This window comes from Pelodiscus sinensis, chromosome 29 (assembly GCF_049634645.1).
Source record: "Pelodiscus sinensis isolate JC-2024 chromosome 29, ASM4963464v1, whole genome shotgun sequence".
Classification (NCBI taxonomy): Eukaryota; Metazoa; Chordata; order Testudines; family Trionychidae; genus Pelodiscus; species Pelodiscus sinensis.
The window spans coordinates 10,897,790-10,924,443 of NC_134739.1; the positions used below are offsets into that span (position 1 = coordinate 10,897,790).

The window sequence follows — 26,654 nt, forward strand, 5'->3', positions numbered from 1 at the left end:
ATAAGGAGCGGCTCCCACCCCACTGAGGGGCATGATGGGGGTGGGGGGTTGGCTTTGTCCTTGGTGAAATATCCCTGCTGCAGCAGTGGGGGTGGCTGGGGGCCAGGGGGAGGCAGGGCCGGGCCATGCTTCAGGGCACAGGCTGCTCCATGGGGTGGACAGGAAGGCTGTGTCTACCCTGGCACGCTCTTGCGCGAAAGCGGCTGTTCCTGCGCAAAAACTTGCTGCCTGTCTACACTGGCCGCGTGTTCTTGCGCAAGTAAACGGACCTTCTACTGTGTGAAATCAGGGCGTCTTGCGCCAGAACTCTGACGCTCCCGCTCAGGAATAAGCCCTTTGGTGCAACTGTTCTTGCACAAGAGGCCAGTGTAGACAGGCAACATGAATGTCTTGCACGAGAGCGTCCACACTGGCACGGATGCTCCTGCGCAAAAGCACATGCCCGTGTCGACGCTCTCTTCTGGAAGAGTTTTTGCGTGAGAACGCGCCAGTGTAGACGTAGCCTTCGAAGGGTTGAAAGGCAATGGGGTCAGACAGCTGTTCCTAGCACTGGCCAGGGTATTCCACAGCCCCTGCCCTTGGTTCCATGTAAGTGAAGGGCAGGGATGGGAGAGACAGTGGGGATGGGGGCATCCAATGGAAAAAGCAACCAAACCCCCCGCGCACTATGAGGCCTTCCTTGTGGCACAGCTCACAACACCGGCAGGAGGGGAGGGGGGCTCTTCCTCTCCTACCCCACCCCTGGCTGAGGTTCCCCAGGAGGCTGGCAAAGGGAGTTAGGCTCGAGCTCCGGAGGTTGCAGGTTCAAGGCCCACCTGCGTCAGTTACAGTGGTCAGACGCCTAGGGACCAAGCGGCCAGGGTTTTGATACTCCAGGGACGGGCGGAGCCTGCAGCTGCGGGAGGCAGAGATGCTGACACCAGAGCTTCTCCCCAGTGCTACTCCCGAGGGGCCTCTCTGCCTTCTGACACATGCTCAGGGCGTCCCCACAGGGAAGTCGGGTCCCGGTCCCTCCAAGAGCCAGCCGGGGAGGAATGACGCTGCTGTGGCCAGGGGAGGGAGGAGAGGAGGAAGAGGGGAGAGGGATGGGAAGAGAGAGGGGGACGGGCTTCTGAGGGAGTACGGGGGCCTGCCAAGGGGAATGTTGACCCCCAGAGCGTGTGCTGCCCCACGTGGCTCCAACCCACCTCGGTGGCACCTGGCAGAGGGGAAAGTGTCCCCCGCTCATCCCCCTGGTCCCCCAGATGGTGCCGTGGGCACCTGGCCCAGAGTTGAAAGCCAGTCCCGGCCTGCCCTGGCTGTACGGCAGGGTCCCCCCACTCCGGATGGGGAAGGGCCGTGTGTTTATAGTCCAGCCGACTCTGTAAACCACAAAGTGCCATGGCCCCGCGCCCCCTCGGCAGAGGGGAGTCCAGCGAGCCGGGGCCGGCCAAAGTGCTGTAGTGGGGCTCCCCCCCACCGGCAGAAGGGCCGGCGGCTGTCACTGGCTGCTCGCCTCCAGCTTGTAGGAGAGCTCAAAGAGCAGGTTCTGATTGTCAATCACCGGGAACTGGCGCACGTAGGCCTTGGTCTGCAGCTGGCTGGGCGACGCCTCCAAATCGAGGCCTGCGGGGAGGAAGAGGAAACGTCAGGGCGCAGTCCCAGCACCCACCAGTGGGAGGCGCTGCTCGGCCTCCCGGATGGAACTCAGCCACCCCCACTCCTGCCCCCACGAGAGAGGCTGCTGGGCTGCTAGCTGCCCCGGGGCAAAACATGGCTGCTGCCAGCCCGGCCCGAGTGGCCTGACCGTGTCAGCTGGGACAATTCCCAAGATGCCCACGTCGGCTTTCCCACGGGTTTATGGCACAGGGAAGAGTCTCCGCCGCCGGAAAGGTGGCAGCTTCCATCGCGGGAGGGTGCCTGAGCAGGGCCGAAGGCTCCACGCCGCACTGCCGACCCCGAGTCACCCGGGCTGGAGCGCCCTCCCTCAGGAGCTGCGGGGGGAAATTACGTGGCCTGTCCTTTGCCTGGAGCGCAGCGCGGGGGGAGCCCGCGGGGGAGGCTCGTACTTACACAGGGGCCGGCTGCGGTACTTCCGGATTGTCCTCACTTTCTCCGCTATCGAGTGCTGCAAAGCAAGGCAGCCAAGCGGTTAGCAACCGGGGTGCCGGGCCTGGCCCCACGGCAGCTCCCAGCTTTGCCAGAGCCTAGCCAGGCACAGAGATGAGACTGGCAGTCACTGCAGTGAGCCGCCAGCCAGGAAAACCCCTCTGCAGAGCTCGCCCTCGCCCAGCACAGACCCCTCTGCAGAGCCCCCCCTCGCCCAGCACAGACCCCTCTGCAGAGCCCCCCTCGCCCAGCACAGACCCCTCTGCAGAGCCCCCCCTCGCCCTCGCCCAGCACAGACCCCTCTGCAGAGCCCCCCCTTGCCCGGCACAGACCCCTCTGCAGAGCTCCCCCTCGCCCTCACCCAGCACAGACCCCTCTGCAGAGCCCCCCTCGCCCAGCACAGACCCCTCTGCAGAGCCCCCCCTCGCCCAGCACAGACCCCTCTGCAGAGCCCCCCTCGCCCAGCACAGACCCCTCTGCAGAGCCCCCCTCGCCCAGCACAGACCCCTCTGCAGAGCCCCCCCTCGCCCAGCACAGACCCCTCTGCAGAGCCCCCCTCGCCCAGCACAGACCCCTCTGCAGAGCCCCCCCTCGCCCAGCACAGACCCCTCTGCAGAGCCCCCCCTCGCCCTCGCCCAGCACAGACCCCTCTGCAGAGCCCCCCCTCGCCCTCGCCCGGCACAGACCCCTCTGCAGAGCCCCCCCTCGCCCTCGCCCGGCACAGACCCCTCTGCAGAGCCCCCCTCGCCCTCGCCCGGCACAGACCCCTCTGCAGAGCCCCCCCTCGCCCTCGCCCGGCACAGACCCCTCTGCAGAGCCCCCCCCTCGCCCTCGCCCGGCACAGACCCCTCTGCAGAGCCCCCCCTCGCCCTCGCCCAGCACAGACCCCTCTGCAGAGCCCCCCCTCGCCCTCGCCCAGCACAGACCCCTCTGCAGAGCCCCCCCTCGCCCTCGCCCAGCACAGACCCCTCTGCAGAGCCCCCCCTCGCCCTCGCCCAGCACAGACCCCTCTGCAGAGCCCCCCCTCGCCCGGCACAGACCCCTCTGCAGAGCCCCCCTCGCCCAGCACAGACCCCTCTGCAGAGCCCCCCCTCGCCCTCGCCCAGCACAGACCCCTCTGCAGAGCCCCCCTCGCCCAGCACAGACCCCTCTGCAGAGCCCCCCCTCGCCCAGCACAGACCCCTCTGCAGAGCCCCCCCTCGCCCTCGCCCAGCACAGACCCCTCTGCAGAGCCCCCCCTCGCCCTCGCCCAGCACAGACCCCTCTGCAGAGCCCCCCCTCGCTCAGCACAGACCCCTCTGCAGAGCCCCCCTCACCCTCGCCCATCACAGACCCCTCTGCAGAGCCCCCCCTCGCCCAGCACAGACCCCTCTGCAGAGCCCCCCTCGCCCTCGCCCGGCACAGACCCCTCTGCAGAGCCCCCCTCGCCCTCGCCCGGCACAGACCCCTCTGCAGAGCCCCCCTCGCCCTCGCCCGGCACAGACCCCTCTGCAGAGCCCCCCTCACCCTCGCCCATCACAGACCCCTCTGCAGAGCCCCCCTCGCCCTCGCCCGGCACAGACCCCTCTGCAGAGCCCCCCCTCGCCCAGCACAGACCCCTCTGCAGAGACCCCCCTCACCGTCGTCCAGCACAGACCCCTCTGCAGAGCCCCCCCTCGCCCAGCACAGACCCCTCTGCAGAGCCCCCCCTCGCCCAGCACAGACCCCTCTGCAGAGCCCCCCCCTCGCCCTCGCCCAGCACAGACCCCTCTGCAGAGCCCCCCCTCGCCCTCGTCCAGCACAGACCCCTCTGCAGAGCCCCCCCTTGCCCAGCACAGACCCCTCTGCAGAGCCCCCCCTCGCCCTCGCCCAGCACAGACCCCTCTGCAGAGACCCCCCTCGCTCGGCACAGACCCCTCTGCAGAGCCCCCCCCTCGCCCAGCACAGACCCCTCTGCAGAGCCCCCCTCGCTCGGCACAGACCCCTCTGCAGAGCCCCCCCTCGCCCTCGCCCAGCACAGACCCCTCTGCAGAGCCCCCCCTCGCCCTCGCCCAGCACAGACCCCTCTGCAGAGACCCCCCCTCACCGTCGTCCAGCACAGACCCCTCTGCAGAGCCCCCCCTCGCCCAGCACAGACCCCTCTGCAGAGCCCCCCCTCGTCCGGCACAGACCCCTCTGCAGAGCCCCCCTCGCCCATCACAGACCCTTCTGCAGAGCCCCCCCTCGCCCAGCACAGACCCCTCTGCAGAGCCCCCCCTCGCCCTCGCCCAGCACAGACCCCTCTGCAGAGCCCCCCCTCGCCCTCGCCCAGCACAGACCCCTCTGCAGAGCCCCCCCTCGCCCAGCACAGACCCCTCTGCAGAGCCCCCCCCTCGCCCAGCACAGACCCCTCTGCAGAGCCCCCCCCTTGCCCAGCACAGACCCCTACCCCTGACTCTGGGCCCACCCAGCCACCCTGCAGGCGTGGGAAAAAACAAGCAGCTGCTTTGAGTCCTGCACCCACAGGCCAGCAGAGGGCGCCAGACACCCCAGCGGAGAGAGAGACGCGTCCCTGCAGGGGCTGCAGATGCTGGGGGGGGGGGGGGGGGGGATTTGGACCCAGCTCCTACTGCTGTTACTGAATTGCAGCCTCTGGGGGGGCTGTGATCTGCAGGTCGTCCAGGGGCAATTCCACCCCAGCGTTGTAGCAAGGCCTGGGCCCTGGCTTCCTCCCCCTGGCATGCAGAGAGGGCGCCCAGATCCCGCCGGGGCGGGGTGCGTGGGTGGGAGGCAGCACAGCCCCTGGGCTCTGCCAGTGCTGGGCGCCAGGCAGGGAGACGCCCGCCCCGTGCTAGGGTGCTGGGTAGGGCTGGGTCGAGAGGCCCCGGAACAGACTTTCCAGCCGATCCATAGGCAGGGGCAAGGCCGTGAGGGGACAGGGTGCCGTGTGGGGAACATTACCCCCCCAGCCCCTGGGACGAGGGGGCCGGGAGGCAGATCGGCGCTCGGGAGCAGGTGGAGCGTGCTCCGTGCCCTGGGGCAGCCGGGCCGCGGGGAGCCCTGGGTGGCCGTCACAGAGGAGCTGCCGCCTCGCGTGGGGTCATAGGCTGCACAATTCACATCCAAGGGGCGATCCCCACGGCCCCGCGCCTCACGCCCCAGTTGCACCCAATGCCCGGGGAGGTCTCGGCTTCAGGGGGGCGGGGGCAGGGATGTCCGGCTCCCAGCTGGCACAGATTGGAGGAGTGTCAGGGATGCCGGGCACAGCTCGGAGGGGAGGGGAGGGGAACCTGGCACCCGCCGGGCACAGCTCAGGTGGGGGTGGGGCGGGGGTGGTACAGCTGGCGGAGGGGATGCCTGGTGGGCATCTAACGGGCACCGGGGGACCCAGCCGAAGGGCACGGAGCGGCTGCCTTAGCAGGGGCAGCATCCCGGTGCTCTGCTGCCAGCCAGCCCAGAGCCCTGTGGCAAACCTGAGCAGGGTGCCATGGGGGGCAGGGATCGCTCAGCCAGACCCCCCCAGCTATGAGCGGGGAGAGGGGGGTGCCCTGCGGTTGTTCCGTTTACACCAGACCGGCCGGGTCACAGCCAGGCTGGCACAGCCGGTCTCTGTGCCGAGCAGCAGCTCGAGGACCCCACGAGCCGAGCGCCTGGCACCTCCCCGGAGGGGCTGTGGGGAACGAGGGGGTCGCCATGGCAACGCTGGCTCCATGTGGCTGCACGCCGCCCCCCGCCCCCGCTGGCTGCGACACTCCCCCCCCCCCCCCCCCCCCCCGCCGGGCTGAATATTGCATGAAGGACGTTCCCAGGACAACGGCGGCTAATCCCGTGGGGGCAGGGGCGCAGTGGGGGGCGGGGGGGCCTGTCCTGACAAAGGCAAAGCTTGCTGCCCTGCAGGCCTGGTGCTGAGACACCCCCCAGCCCAGCCCAGACGCCAGCTGTTCTCAGAGCCAGGCCAGGGGCTTGGAGTGAGCACACGGGGCTGCAAGGCGGGTTGTGGAGGGGTGTCCCTCACCATCTCTGCCATGGGATGAGCCCGGCGAAGTCCTGGCCCCACCCCCTGCCTCAGTTTCCCCTCCCAGCCTGTGCGAGCTCCTTGGGGCATCGTCCTAACACGCCTAACGGAGAGGTAGGGCCTTGCCCAGGAAAGAACCCAGGCGTGCGGGGCAGGGGGAGGGGGACTCACCAGTTTCTCCACGTTCACCAGCCCGTCCAGAAGCGTCTTGCTGCCCTCGTGCACAAACGTCAGGTCTGGGGGGCAAAGCGGGAGAGGGACGAGGTGAGCAGAGGCCAGACGGCCTCCGGCCTCCCATCTCTCCGGGAGCCCCCCTCCCCATGGGCATCTGGCCAGGCCCCAGTTCAGAGCTAGAGACAGAGGGATTCCTCCCAGGGCTGCTGGTTCTGGGGCCTGTGCTGGCCCTGGAGTCACACGCTCTGCCTGAGGGCAGAAGGGAGTCCCCAGAATCCTTAGTGCCCCAGCACTGAAATGCAGCTGCTTCTGGGGTGGAGCCCGGTAGCTGCCAGTGCACATGGGGAAATCCCAGCAGGTGGCAGTGGGGGAGGGAAGGGCACAGGCAGGGCTCCTTCTGCCTAATCGAAATGAGGCCACAAAGGGGCCAGGCCCTGGGGGAGTGACAAGAGCTCAGGAAACCCAGCGCCCCCTGACTGGAGTCAGCACTGACATAGAAGGGAAAGCGCCAGGCTGGGGAAAGTGAGTCATGGCAGAAGGCACCCCAGGAGGCAGAGACAGGAGCCTTGTAAAGCCCCACTCCCCCCTTCTCCCAGCTGTAACCACTGGGTAGCGCTTCCCGGGGGGGACCGTACCCAGCGCTCCTTGCTGGCCAGGGCTCACCTTTCAGGATGAGCGGCACAAAAGGGATGAGGGGTGGCTTCATCTTGAAGAGGACCTCCCTGTAGGCTTTGTGATTCCGGCAGGGGTCCTGCGGGAGTGGGGAGGGGGCACAAGTCAGGGGTGGCTCCAGAGGGACCCCCGCCAAACTGCCCAAGGGACTGGGCTCTTCAGAGCCAGGGCCAGGCCTGGGACATGCAGCCAGAGGCAGCAGGGCAAACCCCTCGGGGGCCCCGGCTGAACCTCGCCAGCACCCAGCCCGCTGGCACTCCAGGCTCTGCTCTGGGGAGCCAGGCCTGGCTAACATCCCCGCGCTGGCAAAGCCCTGGCCTCACAAGGGGGTCTCCATGCAGCACTGAGCACGTGCTGCCCAGTCGCCCGGCTCGGCCCCGACGAGGCAGCACGGCCTAGTGAGCCCAGTGCGGCTGCCTCAGTTTACTGGTTCGAATCCATAGCTGAGAGCAGGGCCCTTCTGGAGGGGTCACCGGGGGTGCCACCAGATGGGGGCCAAGCGCCATGTCCTGAGCGCAGAGGGGGGTAACCCGCCCAGCCCCCCTCCAAGTGAGGGGCAGATGCAGGCTGGCGTTGGGGGGCAGGGCGCGAGAGCCAGGCGGTTCCTGCCGCACAGCGGGGTGCCTGTGGCCTGCGCTCCCACCAGCAGCCGCTCGGGTGCTGCCACTCAACCCCCGTCCCCCCAGCACAGGAGCAGGGCCATCGACCCGACGGTCCCCAGTCCCTCGTGTTTGTCCTGCTCTCGGCTGTGTCCTTGGACTGCTGCTGGAGCCGAGCTGCATGGGGACCCGTGCAGGTGCCAAGTTCCCCAAACACTCATGGGTGCCCTGTCCTGCCCCCCAGCACCGTGGCGCGAGAGCGGTGAGCCAGGGACGCCCCCCCCGCACGCTCAGCCCGGCCCCCCAGGGGAGGGTCTCACCGTCAGAGTCTCAAACTTCCGGAACAGGCTCTTAAACTTGCTGGGAAGCTTCTGAAAAACAAAAAGGAACCGGTGGGTACCCAGCCCCGGGGCCAGGCTCCCCTCCCCCTCCTAGCACCAGTGCCTCCAGCAGCTACCCCCATGCCATGCCGCTCGCTGCCAACTGCCAGGTGTCCCCGGCACACGGGCATCCTGGGCGACTCGGCTCCACTGCAGGGGCGGAGGTGTGGGCACCATCCCCAGGCAGGTCACCCCTCCCCAGAGAGGGGGCGGGAGGCTCAGGAATGTGCCGCTAATCCGGAGTCTGGGCAGGGCTCTCTCGTGGAAGGGGCGGACAGGCAGGGCCCTTGTTAGCAGAGGGAGGGGCCGAGTGTTTCTTTCCTGGGTTTGTTCCTTGGGAGGGAGGAAGAGGAAGATGAACAGCCCCTGGGCTCCCCACAGGCTCTGCAGCTGCAGAACGAGCACCGAGATGCAGCCACCTCTGGGGTGGACGATGGCGGCTGTGTGCACTGCTGTGGTGCCTCGCCGGCACCAAGTACACAGGAGAAACGGCAGGGCCAAGGCCAAGGCTGGAATTCAGCCTGGGCATCAGGTTAAACCCCAACTCCGATGGACAGGGCTGTGGGTAGGGTCTTCAGCACCTCCAAAAAGCTCCAGCCTCTGGGACACAGCAGCCCAGCCCCCGAGCACGGCGCTAGGGTCAGCCCAGAGTGCTGGGGAGAGCGCCCCCTACTGAGCCCCGCCCCGCTCTGCAGCACAGCGCCCCCTAGGGCTGCACTGGGGCCAGCACTGAGCACAAGAGGAGTTTTCCCCCTATGAGCCTCCTGTTTCCAGGAGCACCCTTGAGTTCTCCAGAGCGGCCCCAGGCTGGGTGCAGTCCACGGCGTCAGGGCAAAGTGACCTGGCTGGCTCCCACGAGCCATGGGGAGCCCTGCCCGGCCTGACGGGGGTCCCAGACTCTGCGCCGACAAGCAGAGACCCCCCCCTTACCTCCCAGGTGAGTCGTAACCGGCTGACGGCCGCGTTGTCCAGCCCCATCACCACGGTGTAGAATGACAGCATGTCCTGGTTCTGCTTGCACCTGGGGACACAGAGCCGGAGGCTCAGGGGCCAGGCACTAATGGGTTAAAGCAGGACAGATCCTGGCACATAACCCGCAGCCCTCCAGCTGGGCCTGGCTCATTGGGACCCTGGGGGCAAGTGAGGAGCAGCCCCTTGACCAGCGTCCCTCATCCCCATTGGATCCCACTGTAGAACTCCGGGCTCTGAAGCACAGCGCCCCCTAGTGCTGCTCTGGGGCACTGGGATCAGCCCTGCCCAACACGGGAGAGCGCCCCCTACTGAGCCCCTCAGTCCGGGCCCTGCAGCACAGCGCCCCCTAGTGCTGCCTTGGGGCACTGGGATCAGCCCTGCCCAACACGGGAGAGCGCCCCCTACTGAGCCCCTCAGTCCGGGCCCTGCAGCACAGCGCCCCCTAGTGCTGCCCTGGGGCACTGGTATCAACCCTGCCCACCAGGGGAGAGCGCCCCCTACTGAGCCCCTCAGTCCGGGCCCTGCAGCACAGCGCCTCCTAGTGCTGCCCTGGGGCACTGGGATCAACCCTGCCCAACACGGGAGAGCGCCCCCTACTGAGCCCCTCAGTCCGGGCCCTGCAGCACAGCGCCCCCTAGTGCTGCCCTGGGGCACTGGTATCAACCCTGCCCACCAGGGGAGAGCGCCCCCTACTGAGCCCCTCAGTCTGGGCCCTGCAGCACAGCGCCCCCTAGTGCTGCCTTGGGGCACTGGGATCAACCCTGCCCAACACGGGAGAGCGCCCCCTACTGAGCCCCTCAGTCCGGGCCCTGCAGCACAGCGCCCCCTAGTGCTGCCCTGGGGCACTGGGGTCAGCACTGCCCACCAGGGGAGAGCGCCCCCTACTGAGCCTCCCCAGTGCCTCCCCAGTCAGGGCCCTGCAGCCTCCGGCTGCAACAGCACCAATGTTCACACCTGACCTGAGCACGAGGCAATGCCCTGATTCCAGGCTACTGCAGGCGTCCCAGCTCCCCACACGGGCAAGGCCAGCTGGGCACCCCGCAATGCCGAGCTGTGGCCGAGGGACTGAGAGTGTCTGGGACTGCGAGGGGAAGAGGGATCCCTGTCGCAGCCCCGTGCAGGGCCCCATGGAGGACCCTCCGTGGCACTCACACGGCTGCGATCTTGATGAACTTCTTGAGCAGGTGCGCGCGCTTCCCCAGCGACTCGCACAGCAGGATCTCGGTGGCCACCCAGTGCTGCACCTCGCTGCAGCGCTGCAGCAGCAGCTCCAGGTTGGCTGTCTCCCGACGGCCCCGCTCCCCGTGGAAGACGTAGTCCACGAACTCCAGCTGCAAACCACGGGAAAGAGACACAGCCGGCATCACTCCACAGCCGGGTCCACCTGCACCACGGCCCGAACCCTGAGCTCAGACCTCAGCCTGTTCCCACTCCCCAACCCCCTCCCCTATAGCAAAGCCCCACACTCTGCCCCATTGACCACCTCCCCGGGGGGACCAGAGACTCTGGAGCCCTGTGATCTGCCTGGCAGCAGGGGGCCCAGTCAGTGCTGGCCCACCTGTCTTCTGGGAACGTGACCGATCCCCACCAAACTCATGCCACGTCTGGGCCACAGACCCACCCGAAGCGAACGGCATTTGCTGCCTGTTGTCCTTAGCTGGATTCAAATCAGCAAAGAGGAGCAAAGGCCCCATCTCAGAGCTGGGCACCAAAACGGCGTTTGACTCCACGCAGAGGATTGTCCAACTGCCCTTTTTGTTGACCCAACCAGACCCCTGCTCCTCTCTCCAGTGGCCAGGCTCAGGGCCTACAAAAACATGCAGGTTTTCCACCGCACATGGGGGAGGGGTTGTTTTTGTCCGTTTGCTTTGCAGGTTGCATGCCCCACTCCGTGTCTCCTTGGCCTGTCCATGCACACGGGCCCGGGATGCGCAGGCGGGCCCTTCCGAGCTCACCTCATGGATGCAGCGGAAGAGTTCCCAGTGAAAGGCCGTCATGTGATTGGCTATTTCCTCAGCCTCCACGCGGTGGATCTCGGTGTCGCCCGGCGAGGGCTGGATCTCCTCGGGGAGTGGGACCTGCCGGGAGGGGGCGTGACTTGCCATGAGGCGGTGTTGAGAGAGGGCAAGGTGCTCGGGGGATTGGCCCCTCTAGCAACCCCTCGGACGGGAACGTGGAACCGTATCCGCGGGAAAAGCCGGTGCATTCCAGGACGGGAGTTTCTCCTCCAACCCGTAAGTGCTCAGAAGGGGAGAGAACCTCACGGCTAAAGCAACCAGTCTCCCTTTGCTAAGACCAGCAGCCCTGTGCCAGCCCCATGGCCACACGTCCCTGGTACAAAGGGCACCTGCGCTGCTGCTCCACGTAGCGCCAAGGGGCCGGGGCACATGAAGACTGGTCCAGCAACTATAGTGGCATTGCATGCCAAAGGCTGCCTTGCCTAGCGGTCAGATCCTGGGAGCCCTTTAAGATTTCATGATGCTTATTGCAAGAGTCAGGGCACTGACCCCCGGTGCCTGGCCACATCCCAGCCCTGGGGCCGCCGCTTTGCCCCCTGCAGCTTCAGAGCTCGGTGCTGGATTTCTAAATCCCCACCCTGTGCTGCTGGGCAGCCAGGCCCCGCCCCACCCCAGAAGTGGCTGCATTTCAGTGCAAGTGCAGCGATCCGGGGGTCGAGATTTGTTTCCTAAAGCAGTGACTGGGAAACCCAGGAGATTTGGCAGGGCTGGGGTGCGAATAGAACCTGGGATATAGGACGAGGGGGAGAAGGGAAACTCTGGCGGGTTCCTCCAACGGGAGGGCATAGGCAGTAAACTGGGTTCCAGCCCCTTTCTGTTTTGTGGCCCTGCTGGTACCATGTGGCCCCTCCGGGCTACCAGCAGGAAGCTGGGCTGGGTAAGGAAGGGGCGGGGGTCTCACCAAGGACTCGATGGCGTCCTTGGAGCAGGCGAAGAGGTGGCTGTTGATTCCCAGTGTGGTGAAGACGCACTCCTCGCTGGGCTGCAGCACGGCCTTCTCTGGGGGGGGGGGGGGGGGAGGAAAGAGGGGCGGAGTTAGCTCCCCCTCCCCACATCTCCCAGACACTCCCCCCCAACCCAGGACACCTCCCTCTGCCCAGGCTCCCTGCTCAGGCTGGCTAGTGCCCGCAGGATAGACACCCAGGGCCACCCGGAAAACACTCTGCCTGCCCAGACGCCCCTGGGGAGCTGCTCTCTCCAGCCACCCCCAGCCCGTGTCTGCACCCGCCCCTCAGCCAGAGACCCGGCGTGGCCCCTGTGCCCAGATAACCACACAGAGCGCCCCCTGCTGGTGCCCAGAGAGGACGTCACCGCGAGCTCACCGTGCATCGGGCAGACCCCGAGGGGGCTGGCAGGGTCTTGGTTTGATCCACAGCAGGGAGCAAGAGGGCAGCGATGTCGGCCCAGACCCTGCCCCAGTAACGGTCCCCCAAGGCCCCCGGGAAGCTGGAACGTGCCTTGCTCAGATTTACCCTCCGCCCAGGGGAACCGAGCCCCCGCGGTGTCACCCCCTAGGCCAGTCACCTCCAGACGACGCCACCACCACCAGGACGAGGGCTTCCTCGCGGGCGCTCTGCTCCTCCGAGTGCTGCAGCTTCTCCGTCACCGCGGCCAGGATGTCCTGCACGGAGGCGGAGAGGCGGCTGCGGATGGTGACGTAGGAGTGGTCGGGCATGTACACACGGCAGAAGACTGCAAGGAGAGGCGGGAGGGGTAAGTGGGGCTGCAGATTACGGGGGGGCAGCCCCAGGCCCATTCTCCCCCCTGCTGGCACGGTGGGAGTGGGTAGCAAGGCCCAGAGCACCCCACCGATGGGCTTGTGGGGGGCCGGGGAGGTCGCCGGGGGTGGCCATAGGAATGGGGCGAGAGGAGATCAGACCTGGGGCAGCGGACGGATCGTTGTCCCCATCACTTTGCACCCTCCCTCCCAGGCTCCTAAAGCTTTTCCTGCTCATCCGCGGGCCCCCCACTTTACAGGTGGGGAAACCGAGGCACAGAGGGGTCAGCAAGGGCAGGGCCCACGTTTTGCTCCGCCACCAGGCCCACGGGCTGATACCGCAATTGACAGGATCACAACAAGGCAGGCAGGCACCGGTCATGTCCCGTCGGGTGCCCACCACGCTCCATCCGGGGCAGGACCCCGGCACCTGTGACCGGGGCTGAGGAACTACACCCGCCTGCCCTCCCCCCCCCCCGTGGGATGGAACCCAGGCGTCCTGCCCCCCAGCACTGCTGCCACGGCAGGGAGGCTCGGACGTGGAATCTCACTTCCCCTCTTCCCCCCCCACACTCACTCTCATCTGAGCCCCGGAAGGCCACCCTGGTCTGGAGACAGGAGTCGATGCGCCGGAAGTGCCGGAAAAGTGGCTTCACCTGTTTGCTGGGTGGGGGACTCTCCTCAGGCACCCTGCAGGGAAGGGGACAGGCCTCGGGGTGAGTGCCGGGGTGGGAAGGGGACAGGCCTCGGGGTGAGTGCCGGGGGGGGAAGGGGACAGGCATCGGGGTGAGTGCCGGGGGGGAAGGGGACAGGCCTCGGGGTGAGTGCCGGGGGGGGAAGGGGACAGGCCTCGGGGTGAGTGCCGGGGGGGGAAGGGGACAGGCCTCGGGGTGAGTGCCGGGGGGGAAGAGGACAGGCGTCGGGGTGAGTGCCGGGGGGGAAGGGGACAGGCCTCGGGGTGAGTGCCGGGGGGGGGGAAGGGGACAGGCCTCGGGGTGAGTGCCAGGGGGGGAAGGGGACAGGCGTCGGGGTGAGTGCTGGGGGGGAAGGGGACAGGCCTCGGGGTGAGTGCCGGGGGGGAAGGGGACAGGCCTCGGGGTGAGTGCCGGGGGAGGGAAGGGGACAGGCGTCGGGGTGAGTGCCGGGGGGGGAGGGGCTGCAGGGTGGGGGATTATACCACACGGAGTTTTCACAACACCCTCCGCCCCTCCTCCATAAATATCTTTGGGTGCCATCTAGTGTCCCCCAGGAGCAACCCCTTGGCCCCTAACATCTCAGGCCCAGCATGGCAGGGCCGGCTTTGCAGCACCGAGAGGGGGCAGCTCAGGATGTGTGGGTGGGAGCAGCCAGAGCCCAGCTCAAGGGGGTCCCGAGTCTGGATGCCATGGCCATGGTCGGGGGCAGCGCCGTGCCCATCAGCCCGGAGGGGACCCTGCGTCACTCACTTCAGCTCCACCGTCTCCACCAGCTGGTGCAGTTTCAGGATTTCATCTTGCAGCTCTGGGTAGAGGGAGGCGTCTTTCATAATCAGCAGGTAGAGATCCTGGGGGGGGGGGAGGGGGGGTTCTTAGGCTGTTTGGCCAGCAGGGCTCCCCCAGCTCAGATCTGGCCGGGCAGGTGTAGGGGCACAAAGCATCACCCCCCTCCAGGGATGTTAAGGACTAGTCGACTCCCCCACCCCCTTGCTACCTCTGTCAGCTGTGGGCAGCGGGGGGAGGGGTACTTCCAGGTGGCAATGCCACATAGCTGAGCTGGGGATCATCTGTGTGGTGCTGCTCCTTTAAAATGCTGAAGTGCTGTAGAGCCTGGGGTTAGCTGTGGAGTCCCCAGCTGATCCTCAGCTTGTGTTAAGTGATGCCATGTTGGGGGAAAGGTTGGTTTGAACCCTTGACCTCTGGCTCTGCAGGCAGCTTATCCACCACACCAGCCCCCCCACCTCCCTACAGTCTAGGCTCCCCTTATCCATCCTTTGCTCAAAGGGTGCCAGGTTCATCCATCGCCAAGCTCATCGTAGGTGACCCCACGTTGGGTGAGGAGGACTTGAACCCCGGACCTCCGGCTCCAGAAGTAGGTACCTTATCCACAGCTCAGCATGGAGCCCAGGGTAAGCAGGGGACTCTGAGTCCCCCACTGACCCCGGGCTCCATGGCTTTGCAATGCACAAGAGCCCTCGCTGGGGACTCTCGTACATTTCAAAGCAGGCACCCGCATGCAGCCCGGAGTCAGCGGGACTTCCCCCTGCCCCGGGCCGGACGCGAGTTCCGCATTCCTCCTTCGGAATGTACAAGAGCCCCAACGGGAAATTCCATCGACTACTCGACGAGTCAATTACCCGCAATGTAACACCCTTGCCCCCCGCCCAACGCTGGTGCGACGGGCGCAGCCTGTCAGGGCCACGTTCAGGCTGGAGAAGCCAGCGGTCTGCAGAGATACGCGGGAACACGCCAGGAGAGACAGACTCCCTCGGGCAGATGGGGCGGGGGGGTCCCGGAGTATCAGGCTTCACACCCTGGTGGGGGGGAAATCAAGGCAGCCAGTGGGGAAACTGACCAGCCCGGCCCAGTGGAGAGGTTGAACAGACGCAGGCAAAGAGGATCAGGCCCATCCTGCACTGGGCAGGATTGGGGGGGGAGGGTGAAGCTGCCCCTTCCCAGCTCCCACGCACCTTGATGACTTTCCCAGCACTCTCCTCCTCCTGCAGGATTCCCTGGTAGGTCTCCAGGAAGTGCAGCAGCACGCTCAGCACGGCCCGCTTCCTCGGCAGCCCGGCACCCTCCTGCCAGCCGGGCGAAGGGGCCCCCGACGCCAGCAGGAAGGTGGGCACCGGGTTAAGGATAAAAAGACCCAGGAGCTGGGGAAGAGAAAAGGGCTGCGAGAGGCCCCTGCCGGAGGAGGGGCAGCCCGTGCCTGGGCAGAGAGCTGCTGGGCCCTGGATTCCTGGGTTCACTTCCCAGCTGCGTGCCTGCTCCCCAGGCCCTGGCTCCTCCGGCAGGGCAAACCAGGGTGACCCCACGGGGAGGCGGAAGGACAGGCCCTGCCCTGGCTGAGTGACCCCCAGTGAGGTCCCTGGGGGAGTGGTACCTAGGTACGCCCTGCAGGGGGAGGGGGGAAAGGAGATTGGTGCCAGGGAGGCCAGGGGAGCCCCCCCCCCCCTGCCTGGCTGGAGTGGTGGCCCCAGTCCCGCCTGCCGTGGGCCACGCTGCTGTTTGCCCAAGGGGCAGCTGGTAAGCAGGAGGCTGTCGGCTGAACAAAGCAAAGTCGAGGGCTGGGCTCTGGGTGTTTTGCTCAGGCAGGCCTGGCCTGGAACAAACCAGGGTTCCTGGCTGAAGTGAAGTGAAGGACACCTTGGTCCCCCAGCCAACCCTGCTTCCCAGTCATGCTGTGAGCATCCTGCCCCTGCCCCGCCACGGGTGTTTGCATGGACCGTGCAACACATGGGCAGCCTGGCACTGAGACCAGCCCTGTTATGAGCTGGCCAGTAACCCTACCATAACAAACCAGCATGTGCAGGCCTGGCTCCCACAGCAGAGCACAGTGTGTCCTGGGAGACCCTACCATAACAAGGTCAGCCAGTGAGCACCTCCTGCTGGAGCCAAGTGGTTGGGCAGAGGCCTGCCCCCAGGTGGGGGAGGGGGGGTGGCTTGAACCCTTGACTTCTGGCTCTGCAGGCAGGTACCTTATCCATGGTGCCACTGGAGGGGCCCCCCCCCCCAACCTCCCTACATTCTGGGCCCCCCTTATCCATCCTTTGCTCAAAGGGTGCCAGGACCATCCATCGCCAAGCTCATCATAGGTGACCCCACATTGGGTGAGGAGGACTTGAACCCCAGACCTCCGGCTCCAGAAGCAGGTACCTTATCCACAGCTCAGCATGGAGCCCAGGGTAAGCAGGGGACTCTGAGTCCCCCACTGACCCCGGGCTCCATGGCTTTGCAATGCACAAGAGCCCTCGCTGGGGACTCTCGTACATTTCAAAGCAGGCACCCGCATGCAGCCCGGAGTCAGCGGGACTTCCCCCTGCCCCGGGCCGGACGCGAGTTCCGCATTCCTCCTTCGGAATGTACAAGAGCCCCAACGGGAAATTCCATCGACTACTCGACGAGTCAATTACCCGCAATGTAACACCCTTGCCCCCCGCCCAACGCTGGTGCGACGGGCACAGCCTGTCAGGGCCACGTTCAGGCTGGAGAAGCCAGCGGTCTGCAGAGATACGCGGGAACACGCCAGGAGAGACAGACTCCCTCGGGCAGATGGGGCGGGGGGGTCCCGGAGTATCAGGCTTCACACCCTGGTGGGGGGGGAATCAAGGCAGCCAGTGGGGAAACTGACCAGCCCGGCCCAGTGGAGAGGTTGAACAGACGCAGGCAAAGAGGATCAGGGCAGGGAGCTCGGCTGCGGAAAGGGAAGAGGTGAGAACCCTGGTCTGAAGCGGATCAGACCCCCCCGCCCCTCCCCCGAGCACCCCTGCCCCCCTCCCCCAGCTCCCGGGGGCTGCCCCAAAGGATATTGCCGGTGCAGCTGCTGCAGCAGGCTCTCGGTGGGCAGGAAGAGCGAGTGAGTCAGGATCAGGTCGTCCAGCAGCATGTCTAGGAGAGAGATGGACACGGGGCCGAGTTAGCCGGGGGAAGGCAGGCGTGCCTGTTGCCCTGCCCAGCTGGGTCTCGCCCGGGAGGGCACGCGCTGGTGGAGGCACAAACACGGTGATCACACGTGTTAGTCAGAGGGAATTAGACCCATCCCTTCCCCCAGGGATTTGGTAGGTTCGGCACACAAGCATCCCGCCCTCGCACGCTCAGGCGCTCTCACGCACACACTGTCCTTGTACACACAAACATGCACACGTGCTGCCCTCGCACACACACACACATGTGCCACCCTCGTACACTCAGTCGCTCACACACACTGTCATCGCACACACAAACATGCACACATGCTGCCCTCGCACACACACATGTGCCACCCTCGTACACTCAGTTGCTCACACACACTGTCCTTGTACACACAAACATGCACATGTGCCCTCGCAGTCGCTCACACACACTGTCCTTGTACACACACACACACTGCCCTTGCATGCTCAGTCTCTTGTGCACACACACGTGCTGCCCTCAGACACTATCCCTTGTGCATAAACACACATACACTCATTTATCACCCTCGTGTACATGGTCCCCCATGCACGTGTGTGGCATCCTTGCATACATGGTCCTTCAGACACACACATGCCACCCTTAGACAGACGGTCCCTTGCAAACACACACGCCACCCTGGCACACTAGTCTCTCCCTCACGCACACATTTTCCTTGCACGCACAAGCCTGCACACATGCCACCCTGGCACACACACGATCCCCCCATACACACGCATGCATCAGAGCTGTTTACAATCACTTGGCCTGCAGGATCAATGCTGCCACCGGGGTGCCCAGGGCCCAGCTCATGAGTACAGGCTAATCTCACATTGTCCTTAGCAAGGGTGGACTCACAGTGTTATTCCCACCAGGGAAACTGAGGCACAGGCAACCGGGAGACGCTCAGTCCCAGCACCATGCATGGAACCAGGCGTCTCACACCCACCTCTTTGAGGGCAGTGGGGGCAGCCTGTGGGGTCCCTGACCTCCCGGGGCCCGCTGGTATCAATTCCTGCCTGTCCCATGCCAGGAATGCTGTGACTCACACTCAGTCTATGGACTCTGCCCTCAGCCGCCACCGGGCTCCAGCTCCCGCCTCATCCCCCGCCCCCACCCCAACCTCCTCTTCCTCCACGCGGGGGCTCTGCCAAGGAGAATCTGCACCACGAGCCACGGCCCCCGCCCCCCTGCATCCAGCCCCCTTGTCAGACACGCCCCTCCCATGATCCTGTGGGCAGCAACGCCAACATTTTCAACACCACCACTTCCTACAGCCACCCCATATGCCCCCCGCAACCTCCCCCCTCCACATCCCACCCCCACCCACTTCCTACACCTCCCCCCAAACACACGTCACCCCCGAGGCCCCCGCTTAAGGGGCTGAGCCCTGCTCCAGAGCCTGGCCTCACCCTACTACCCCCGGCAAGGCAGCTGCTGCCCAGCAGGGAGGTGGGTAGCAAGGGCAGAAATGAATTCACTGGCTTTGCAACGCCATGGCCGGAGCGAGCCGGTTCCCCGTGCGGGGAGCCCGGCGTTAGAGCAAAGACCCCCCTGTTAAAGCACACGGAGCCTGCAGGCCACACCCAATTCCGAGATGCTGCCGCCTCTCATGGGCAGCGCGGCAGCCGAGTGGAACAACACGCAAGGCAGGTTAGGACAGGAGGCAAAAGAACAAAAGATTCCCTGCTGCTAATCCCTTCCATGAAAGGAAAAGCAGCCACCTCTGGGGCGGAGCACTGATTTGTGGAACAGCATGGGGAAAAGACTGTCTGAGCGCAGCTGCCGGGAAGGGAGGGTTTAGCCAGGAAAGCCGGTTAATACCCCTCCCCCAAAATTATTATTTGTCACTTAGAGGCCCTTGCCAAAACCAGGGCCCTGTTGTGCCACCGAGTGACACAAACAGCCCCGGGCAGGTCACAATTTAAGCAAACAAGGCAAGGGAGGGGAAACCGAGGCACAGAGCAGGGCCATGACTTGCCCAAGGTGACGCTGATGCATCAGGGCCAGGACAAGCCGGGCAGGCAGCACCTGGGAGCTGCATCTGGCAGAGCTGTTGTCCCCGGCAGGGTTACCGGCAGGGCCTGGCTGCCGTGGGCACAGCTGGCCCGTGGGCGCAAGGCAGAAAATTCCACGTTTCCCTCTGCAGGCGTGGGCGGTGCCAGGCGCCCAGCAGCCCAGCCGGGGGAGCCAAGGCAAACCCAAGGGGCGCAGCAGCCCAGCTGGCTCCTCGCTCCATTCGGGGCGTCAGATGAGAGCCCTCCCCCCAGAAAAGCCGGTTCAGGGGGCCCTCCAGGCACGGAGCAAAGGGCCAGCGCCAGGCGCCGACCGGGGCTGAGCCGAGGGGCCGGCAGCAGGGAAGAGGAGGGGCTGGGGTTAGGTACCAGCCCAAACCCCATTCACAGGGGGTCATTTCAGGGCAGGCCCTGGGGGGAAGGCAGGGGGCTGTGCAGCAGGTCCCGGCCCAGGCTTCCGCTGCGGAAGGCGCAGAGCTCAAATATCTTGCCGCCCAGTGTCTTGCTATAACCACTAGTCTGCACTGCCCCCCCCCCCCCCCCCCCAGCCAGCATCAGCGCCCAGGCACCCTGGCCTGGAATGTGCTGCCCTAACCCCCTTCCCCGCCCCCACGCCCCAGCGGGGGCTAGAACCCTAGGAGTCCTGGCGCCCCTCCCCCACCCCGGCGCAGTGTCTCAGCGTGTTAGAACAGGGGGCACAGGGAACAGGCTGCTTGTTTACAGATCAGGCCCAGCAGCTCCCACACGCGCCGCGCCCTGCCCGCGTGCCAAGCCCTGCCTGGGGGGGGCCAACAAGCCGCTCTGGGCCGGGGGGGGGGAAGGGGGCGCTGGATCACACCCAGTGTGGGGCAGCTCCAGGCAGCAGGTCACACACTGGGGGGAGGCGGTGGAGGGGTATTCCCAGTACCGTGCTGGCCTGGCCCAGCTCCCTGCCACAGGCCAGCCACAGGGAGAGATCCACACAGTGCCCGTGCCTGCTGCCCCCTCGGGGTGCAGGGGACCCAGCCGCACGATGCCCTTTGGGTGGGGCTCCAAGGTGAGTTCTGGGCACTGGATCGGCCTTGGGCCAGCCACAGCAAACGCCCCCTCCCCTGGCCCTGGGGCTACCCTAGAGCAGAGACCCAGGCTCCTTGCAGCCTGGTGCACTACCCCCTGCCACAGGGCATCACACTGCTGATTGACAGGAGGGGTGTTAGAGCAGCTCCTTGGTGCTGCCGCTCAGGCTGGGCCCCAGGGTGCTGGGGGCTCCCATGGCTCACAGGCTCAACCCACACAGGCCGGATGGGGAAACTGAGGCACGCAGCGAAGGGGAAATGACTTGCCTAGTAGGTCAGCAGCACAGCCAGGAATAGAACCCAGGAACCCGGATTCCCAGCCCTGCCCACTGAGTCACACCGTTCCCCCTAGGCCATCTGTCTACCAGCGTGCCCCGGCTGCACAGGCCAAGAGCAGCCATTGGTCCATCAGCCTGTCCCCAGCAGCAGCAGGGCTAGGCACTGCCAGGGAAGGTGCACGGACAGGCTATGCCACCATGCAGTACATGCCCCCGCCTGTGGCTGGCAATGTTCCTTCCTGACCCTCTCCATGACTTGTGCCCTGATGCCTGAGGGTGAAGCTCTCAGCTCTGTGCTGGATCCCTGCATGGAGTGCACTACATGTTCCCTCTGTTGTCCCCAGGGGTGAAAACTGGGAGCTCTATGGGCACGGGGGGGGGGGGGGGGACCCTTAAGGCCTTTGGAAAATTGCAGGAGCTGTATTTAACCCTTTCCTGAACTGTACCCAGCCTTTGCCTTGCGGCGGTGAGTCCCGCAGGCTAACGGCAGGCGGGGGGATATAAAGAAAAGGGGATTCCCTGGCAGCCAGCTGGTCCATTTGTCTGTCATAGCCAAGCAGCTGCATCCTGATGTGGGCCCCCTCCCCCGGCGGTATCCCCAGAACACACAGGGGGGCTTCAGTTTTCCTGCCACGAAAGCTACCCCAGGGCCAGCGGAGACTCCTCGCAGCAGGCGACAGATGGAGGCTTCCTGATGCTAAGCGCAGCTGGGAGCCAGCAGGGGTGCTGAATTGAACCGGCCACCTGGGCCGTACGGCCTGGTATCCGACCCACAGTGGCCCCTGGGGCTTTCTGGTGCACCTGTGCACAGCTGCTCTTTTCCTGCCCAGGGACTCAGGCCCCCTCCCCCTTCCCAAAAGTCTAAGGCAGCCCAGGGCCCTCCTGCCTGCTAGCCGAGGGGAGCTAGTGGCCCAGGGAAATTCCCCGGGCAGGAACCTCCATGGGGGGGGGGGGTGGGGGGGAGGCCCAGGCTCCAGCAGAGCACGAGGCACCGGGCAGGCCCTGGGGAGCAGCCAGGAGCATGGGGGCTGCTGCTCCACCCCAGGGCTCCTGCCAGGCAGAGGTTCTGGGTGCCCAGGAGTTGAGAGCGGCTGCAGGGGGGCTGGCCTGGGTGCTCCGAGAGCCCCCCCCCCCACAAGCCCTACTGAGGAAGGGGGCACCTCTGCCAGTGCACCCCACCCCCCAACTATTCACTTGCAGGGAGCTCCGAGCTGACTCCGCCCACTGACAGCCGCAAGCTGGCAGACAGGCTCCGCCCCTCCACTGGGAGCCACCCCCCTCGCACCCAGGGCCACTCCGTGGCTGACATCTCAGACCCTCCAAGGCGGGCCTGGCTCTGGAGCCCTTCATGGTCAGGGGGACGCCTTCCATTGGCCCACCAAGCAGGCAGCAGCCCTCCCACCCTGGCCTCCAGAGCTGGTGCCAGCATCCCCATGCCCAGCCCCTATGGGCCAAGCCCCGCTAGGAGGTGCGGCCACAGCACCCAACGCCGAAAGAAGGCGGGGCTTGCAGTTTAAATATGCACCTGGGTTATCTCTGGCTAAGGGAGGAAGTAGGACCCACTGGTTAGAGCAAATGACAGCTAGTAACCAAGGCTCTTGGGAAGGGAGTGGTGCCTAGTGGTTACAGGGGGCAACTAGGAGCCAGGACTCCTGGGCTCTATTTGCAGTTCTGGGTAGGGAGCGCAGCCTAGTGATTACAGGGGAGGGGGCGCTGGGAGCCAGGATTCCTGGGTTCGGTTCTTGGTCCGGCCGTTTTTACTGTGTCACCACGGAGGAGTCGCTTCCCTTCTCTCAGTGGGGCTGCTGAGAGGCGGGCTGCGAGCATTGGTGTCTGGAGACCCCGGGATGGGACGCACGAGGCGGGCGCAGCGTTGGCCCCGAGCCAGCGGCAGCAGAACGCCCCCGTGCTAGTAATCAAAGCCCAGCCACTTGGCACACGAGGTAACTTTGCACCAGCAAGCTGGAGATTAAGCAAATCCTTCGCACAATGGAGCCGGGGCTCGGCCGCTGGGGTGGTCCTGTGATGAGGGATGCGGGGCAGGAACAGGGAAATCCTTCTCCTCCCACCCCCCAGGCTGGGACCTGACATTTCAACCCCTGCTCCAGAGCCGGCTTTGTTGTGACAGGCAGAGGATAATCATCCCCTGTAACGCATGGGGAAGTGACATACGCAGAGGCCCGTGTCCTGTGGTGACGGGGAACCAGCTCTGCCACTGATGTGCCATGCAAGGCACCACCTTGTTTTGTGCCTCAGTTTCCCCATCTGCCTACAACACGTGATGGCGTGCCTGCAAGGACCTCAGAGCGGTCTAAGAAGAAGTCAGCCCCACAAGCCCATTGGGACAGAGATAAAGGGACCGCTCCGCCTGATGCTAAAATGCAGCCACCTCTGGGGTGGAAGGCAACAGCTGTTTACACAGCTGTATGGCCAGAGGGATTTCTACTCCTCACACCTGCCTTGTGTGTCCTATTTGGAGAGGTTAAGGAAGAACACGGAGGCCTGAGGAAATCAATGCCCCAACCAGCGCCAGTCCTACATACCCACTGGCATTGCCCAGGCACAAGGCAGTCGGGTATGGCAGGCAGCCAGAGCAAAGACAGGCATCCAATCTGCCACCTGGGATTCCTAGAACAGAAGCCAGGCTCTCATCCCACCCAAGATCCCCCTGAGCCAGAGCTCGAAGTCAGACAGGAGGCTGCACCCCCAGCAAGCAGCCAAGGCTGAGACCCCTCCGCCCCTTCCCACGCTGCTCCCAAGCACCCAAACAAAGGAGCCCCGGGACTTTCCCCAGGTGCCCGCTGCACCCCCACTCCAGACAGGAGAGTCCAGGTCTGGATGGTGCTTTGGCCCCATCTCCCCCTGCACAGACACGCTCAAGCCTGGCCCACTGCAGTCGATGGGAGCTTGGCTCTCGACTCCCCAAGTCTGTTGTTTCAGCACCTGCATGGGAAAGCGCCAGGGTCCACACACAGGCACGGGGCTAGGTAAGAACATAACATAAGATCAGCCAGACGGGGTCAGACCAAAGGTCCATCTAGCCCAGTGTCTTGTCTGCTGACAGTGGCCAATGCCAGATGCCCCAGAGGGAGGGAATACAACAGGTACATGATCCTGCCCCTGTCATCCATTTCCAGACAAACAGAGGGTAGGGAAACCATTCCTACCCATCCTGGCTAATACCCATTGATGGACCCAACCTACATGAATCTATCTAGCTCTTTTCTGAACCCTGTTAAAAGTCCTAGTCTTCACCACATCCTCCAGCAAGGAGTTCCACAGGTTGACTGTACGCTGAGTGAAGAAAAACTTCCTTTTGTTTCTTTTAAACCTGCTGCCTATTAATTTCCTTTGGTGACCCCTAGTTCTTATATTGTGGGAATAAGTAAATAAGTTTTCCTTATTCACTTTTTCCACACCAGTCATGATTTTATAGACCTCTGTCCTATCCCCACATAGTCTCCTCTTTTCTAAGCAGAAAAGTCCAAGTCTTTTATCTCTTTTCATATGGGACCCGTTCCAAACCCCTAATTATTTCTGCTGCCCTTTTTTGAACCTTTTCCAATGCCAAGAGATCTTTTTTGAGATGGGGCGACCACACCTGTATGCAGTATTCCAGATGTGGGCGTACCATGGATTTATACAGAGGCAATAAGATATTCGCTGTCTTATTCTCTATCCCTTTTTCAATGATTCCTAACATTGTTTGCTTTTGACTGCTGCTGCACACTGCATGGATGTTTTCAGAGAACTATATACCCTGACTCCAAGATCTCCCTCTGGAGTAGCTGTAGTTAAATTAGTCCCCATCATATTGTATGTCTAGGTGGGGTTATTTTTCCCCAATGTGCATTACTTCACATTTATCAACATTAAACTTCATTTGCCATTTTGTTGCTCAATCGCTGAGTTTGGGGAGATCTTTCTGGAGCTCTTTGCAGTCTGCTTTGGTCTTAACTCTCGAGCAGTTTGGTATCGTCTGCAAATGTTGCCACCTCACTGTTTTCTCTAGATATTTATAAGCAACTTGAATAGGATGGGTTCCAGGGGCACAAGACGCCACCATGAGGGGCTTGCAGGACAATGGCCCCATGAGACATCCAGGCACCCCAGCCCCCAAGCTTGTCTAGGTCACATGCGCCTGTAGGGCCACTGCCTGGGTCACAGCTCACAAACCAGCCTGGTATAATTGGCAGGGGCCTGGAAGAGGGACACAAAACAGCAGGAAGTCCAGGTCAGGGCTGAGGAGACCGGCAGAGCTGGGGCAGAGGGATCTGGGGTTAGCTGGCAGGGGCCTGCGGGTCGGGAGCGAGGGGCATCAGCAGAGATGTGCCGGAAGGAGCTTGCACAGCGAAACCCTGCTCCATGCCTGGCGTCTCCCCATCTTCACAGACAATTCCACCCCCCCAGCAGCCGAACGCTGCCCCCTGCGTTGCCAGTCAGGGGTTCCCCCCGCTCTGAACACCCCGATCCCACCCAGCCAGACAGCCCAGCGGCGGCAGAATACAGGGGCAGGGCTGGCACAAAGAAGATGGCCCATCTGCTGCTGGGCTGTGAGGTGGGAAGCCCATGCCCAGGGACAGCCGAGGGCTGCGGCTCCCGCTCCCGCGAGCTGCCTTCTGGGGCCGCTGAAGCTAATTTTAGCACCGGAGCAACGTTAACGATCAACGGGCAGGTCCATGGGCTGCGCGGTGCAGCTGATGCCACCTGGGCCCTGGCAGTGTGGGTCACTTCCAAACACCCTACCCCCCGCAGCCGAGCATCCCCTGGGATCTTAGGGGGGCCCTGGGCCATGCTCTGCAAGGGCAGGAGAGGCCAGTCACTGCCCCGCTGGGCTCCCCCATGGCACCCCCCTGCCCTCCCCAGCGAGCATCCCCCCCCCAGAGGGGAGCCCTGACCCCCCCCGGACACAGCGCCTCCTGGCTGCTCCCTCCTGCAATGACGCTGCCCAGGGCCAAAGCGGACAGCTCCTCGGCTCCCACCCTGCGGCCATGGTTGTCCCAGGCCCTGCCAACTCCATTGAGTGCCCAGCAGGGCCCCCGAACTTCCCCCAATGACCTGACCGTGTCCCCCCCCCCCACCTGTGACAGAAACCCACCCCACATGCTACATCCACCTCCTCTGAAGAGTCAGTCGCCCCCCCCCCAGCACCTGCTCACCCCCCTGCACCCTGGCCCTGTGGGCCGACCCCCCCACGTCCTACTCCCTCTGGCACCTGCGATCCTATGGGCCGACCCCCCCCCCCCCATCCTACTCCCCCTGGCACAATGCGCTGACCACCCCGACCTGCTCACCCCCTGCACCCTGGCCCTGTGGGCTGACCCCCCACATCCTACCCACACCTCATGGGCTGACCCCCGCCAGAGCCCCTTCCCCCCACCCAAGCCCCAGTCCCCCGCCTACCTGCGCCACAGCCGGGGCCGTGCGAGGCCGGGTCCGCCCCGAGCCGCTCCAGCAGCGCGCCCAGGAGGCGCTCGGGGCTGTCGGGCGGCCCCGGGGGCCAGCAGCAGGTGGCGGCGGGCGCGGGGCTCAGCGGCGGCTCCCCGCCGGCGGGGCTCAGCTCCTCGGAGGAGAAGGACGAGGGGGAGCGGAGAGCGGCGTCCGGGGGCCGCAGCTCCAGCCAGCGCCCGTCCCCGCCGGGCTGGCCCGGCTCCATGCCCGCGGCGGGCTCCCCCTCGCCGGGCTCCCGCAGGAAGCCGGGCAGCAGCAGCCGGGACACGCTGTGGCGGCGCTGCAGCGGCCCCGGGCCCGCCCCGGCCCGGCCCGCCAGGTGCGAGCCCTGCTTCTTCAGGAATTTCTCCAGCGGCTTCATGCCCGGCCGGCCGGGCGCGCAGCGGGGGCGCACGGGGCGCGCAGCCGGGGCGCACGGGGCGCGCAGCCGGGGCGCACGGCTCCCCGCGGGGGTGGGGCGCTTAGGGGGCCATGGGGCCCGGCGGCGGGAGGGCCGGGCAGCCCCGGGCTCGCTCCGTGACGCGGGCTCGTCCCCGCAGGCTCGAGGCGGGTCCAGGGCCCCGCTCCGTGGGGCTCTGCCGTGGGGCTGCCCGGGGATGCGGGATTCACACCAGCCCCGCGCCTGCCTCCGCCC

At 65.2% G+C, this 26,654-nt stretch overlaps 1 protein-coding gene across 1 annotated transcript; it reads right to left on the reverse strand.

The window, feature by feature from the left end:
- On the reverse strand, window positions 1-26,654 carry RAPGEFL1 (Rap guanine nucleotide exchange factor like 1). Its single transcript, XM_075911259.1, has 15 exons — window positions 25,973-26,654; window positions 17,101-17,179; window positions 15,259-15,409; window positions 14,039-14,136; window positions 13,171-13,283; window positions 12,401-12,568; window positions 11,778-11,875; window positions 10,814-10,936; window positions 10,011-10,189; window positions 8,817-8,907; window positions 7,827-7,877; window positions 6,899-6,986; window positions 6,233-6,297; window positions 2,053-2,107; window positions 1-1,605 (listed from the first exon to the last, which is right to left on the reverse strand). The coding sequence occupies exons 1-15, from the start codon at window positions 26,379-26,381 to the stop codon at window positions 1,481-1,483; spliced, it is 1,893 nt and encodes a 630-aa protein (XP_075767374.1). The 5' UTR covers window positions 26,382-26,654; the 3' UTR covers window positions 1-1,480.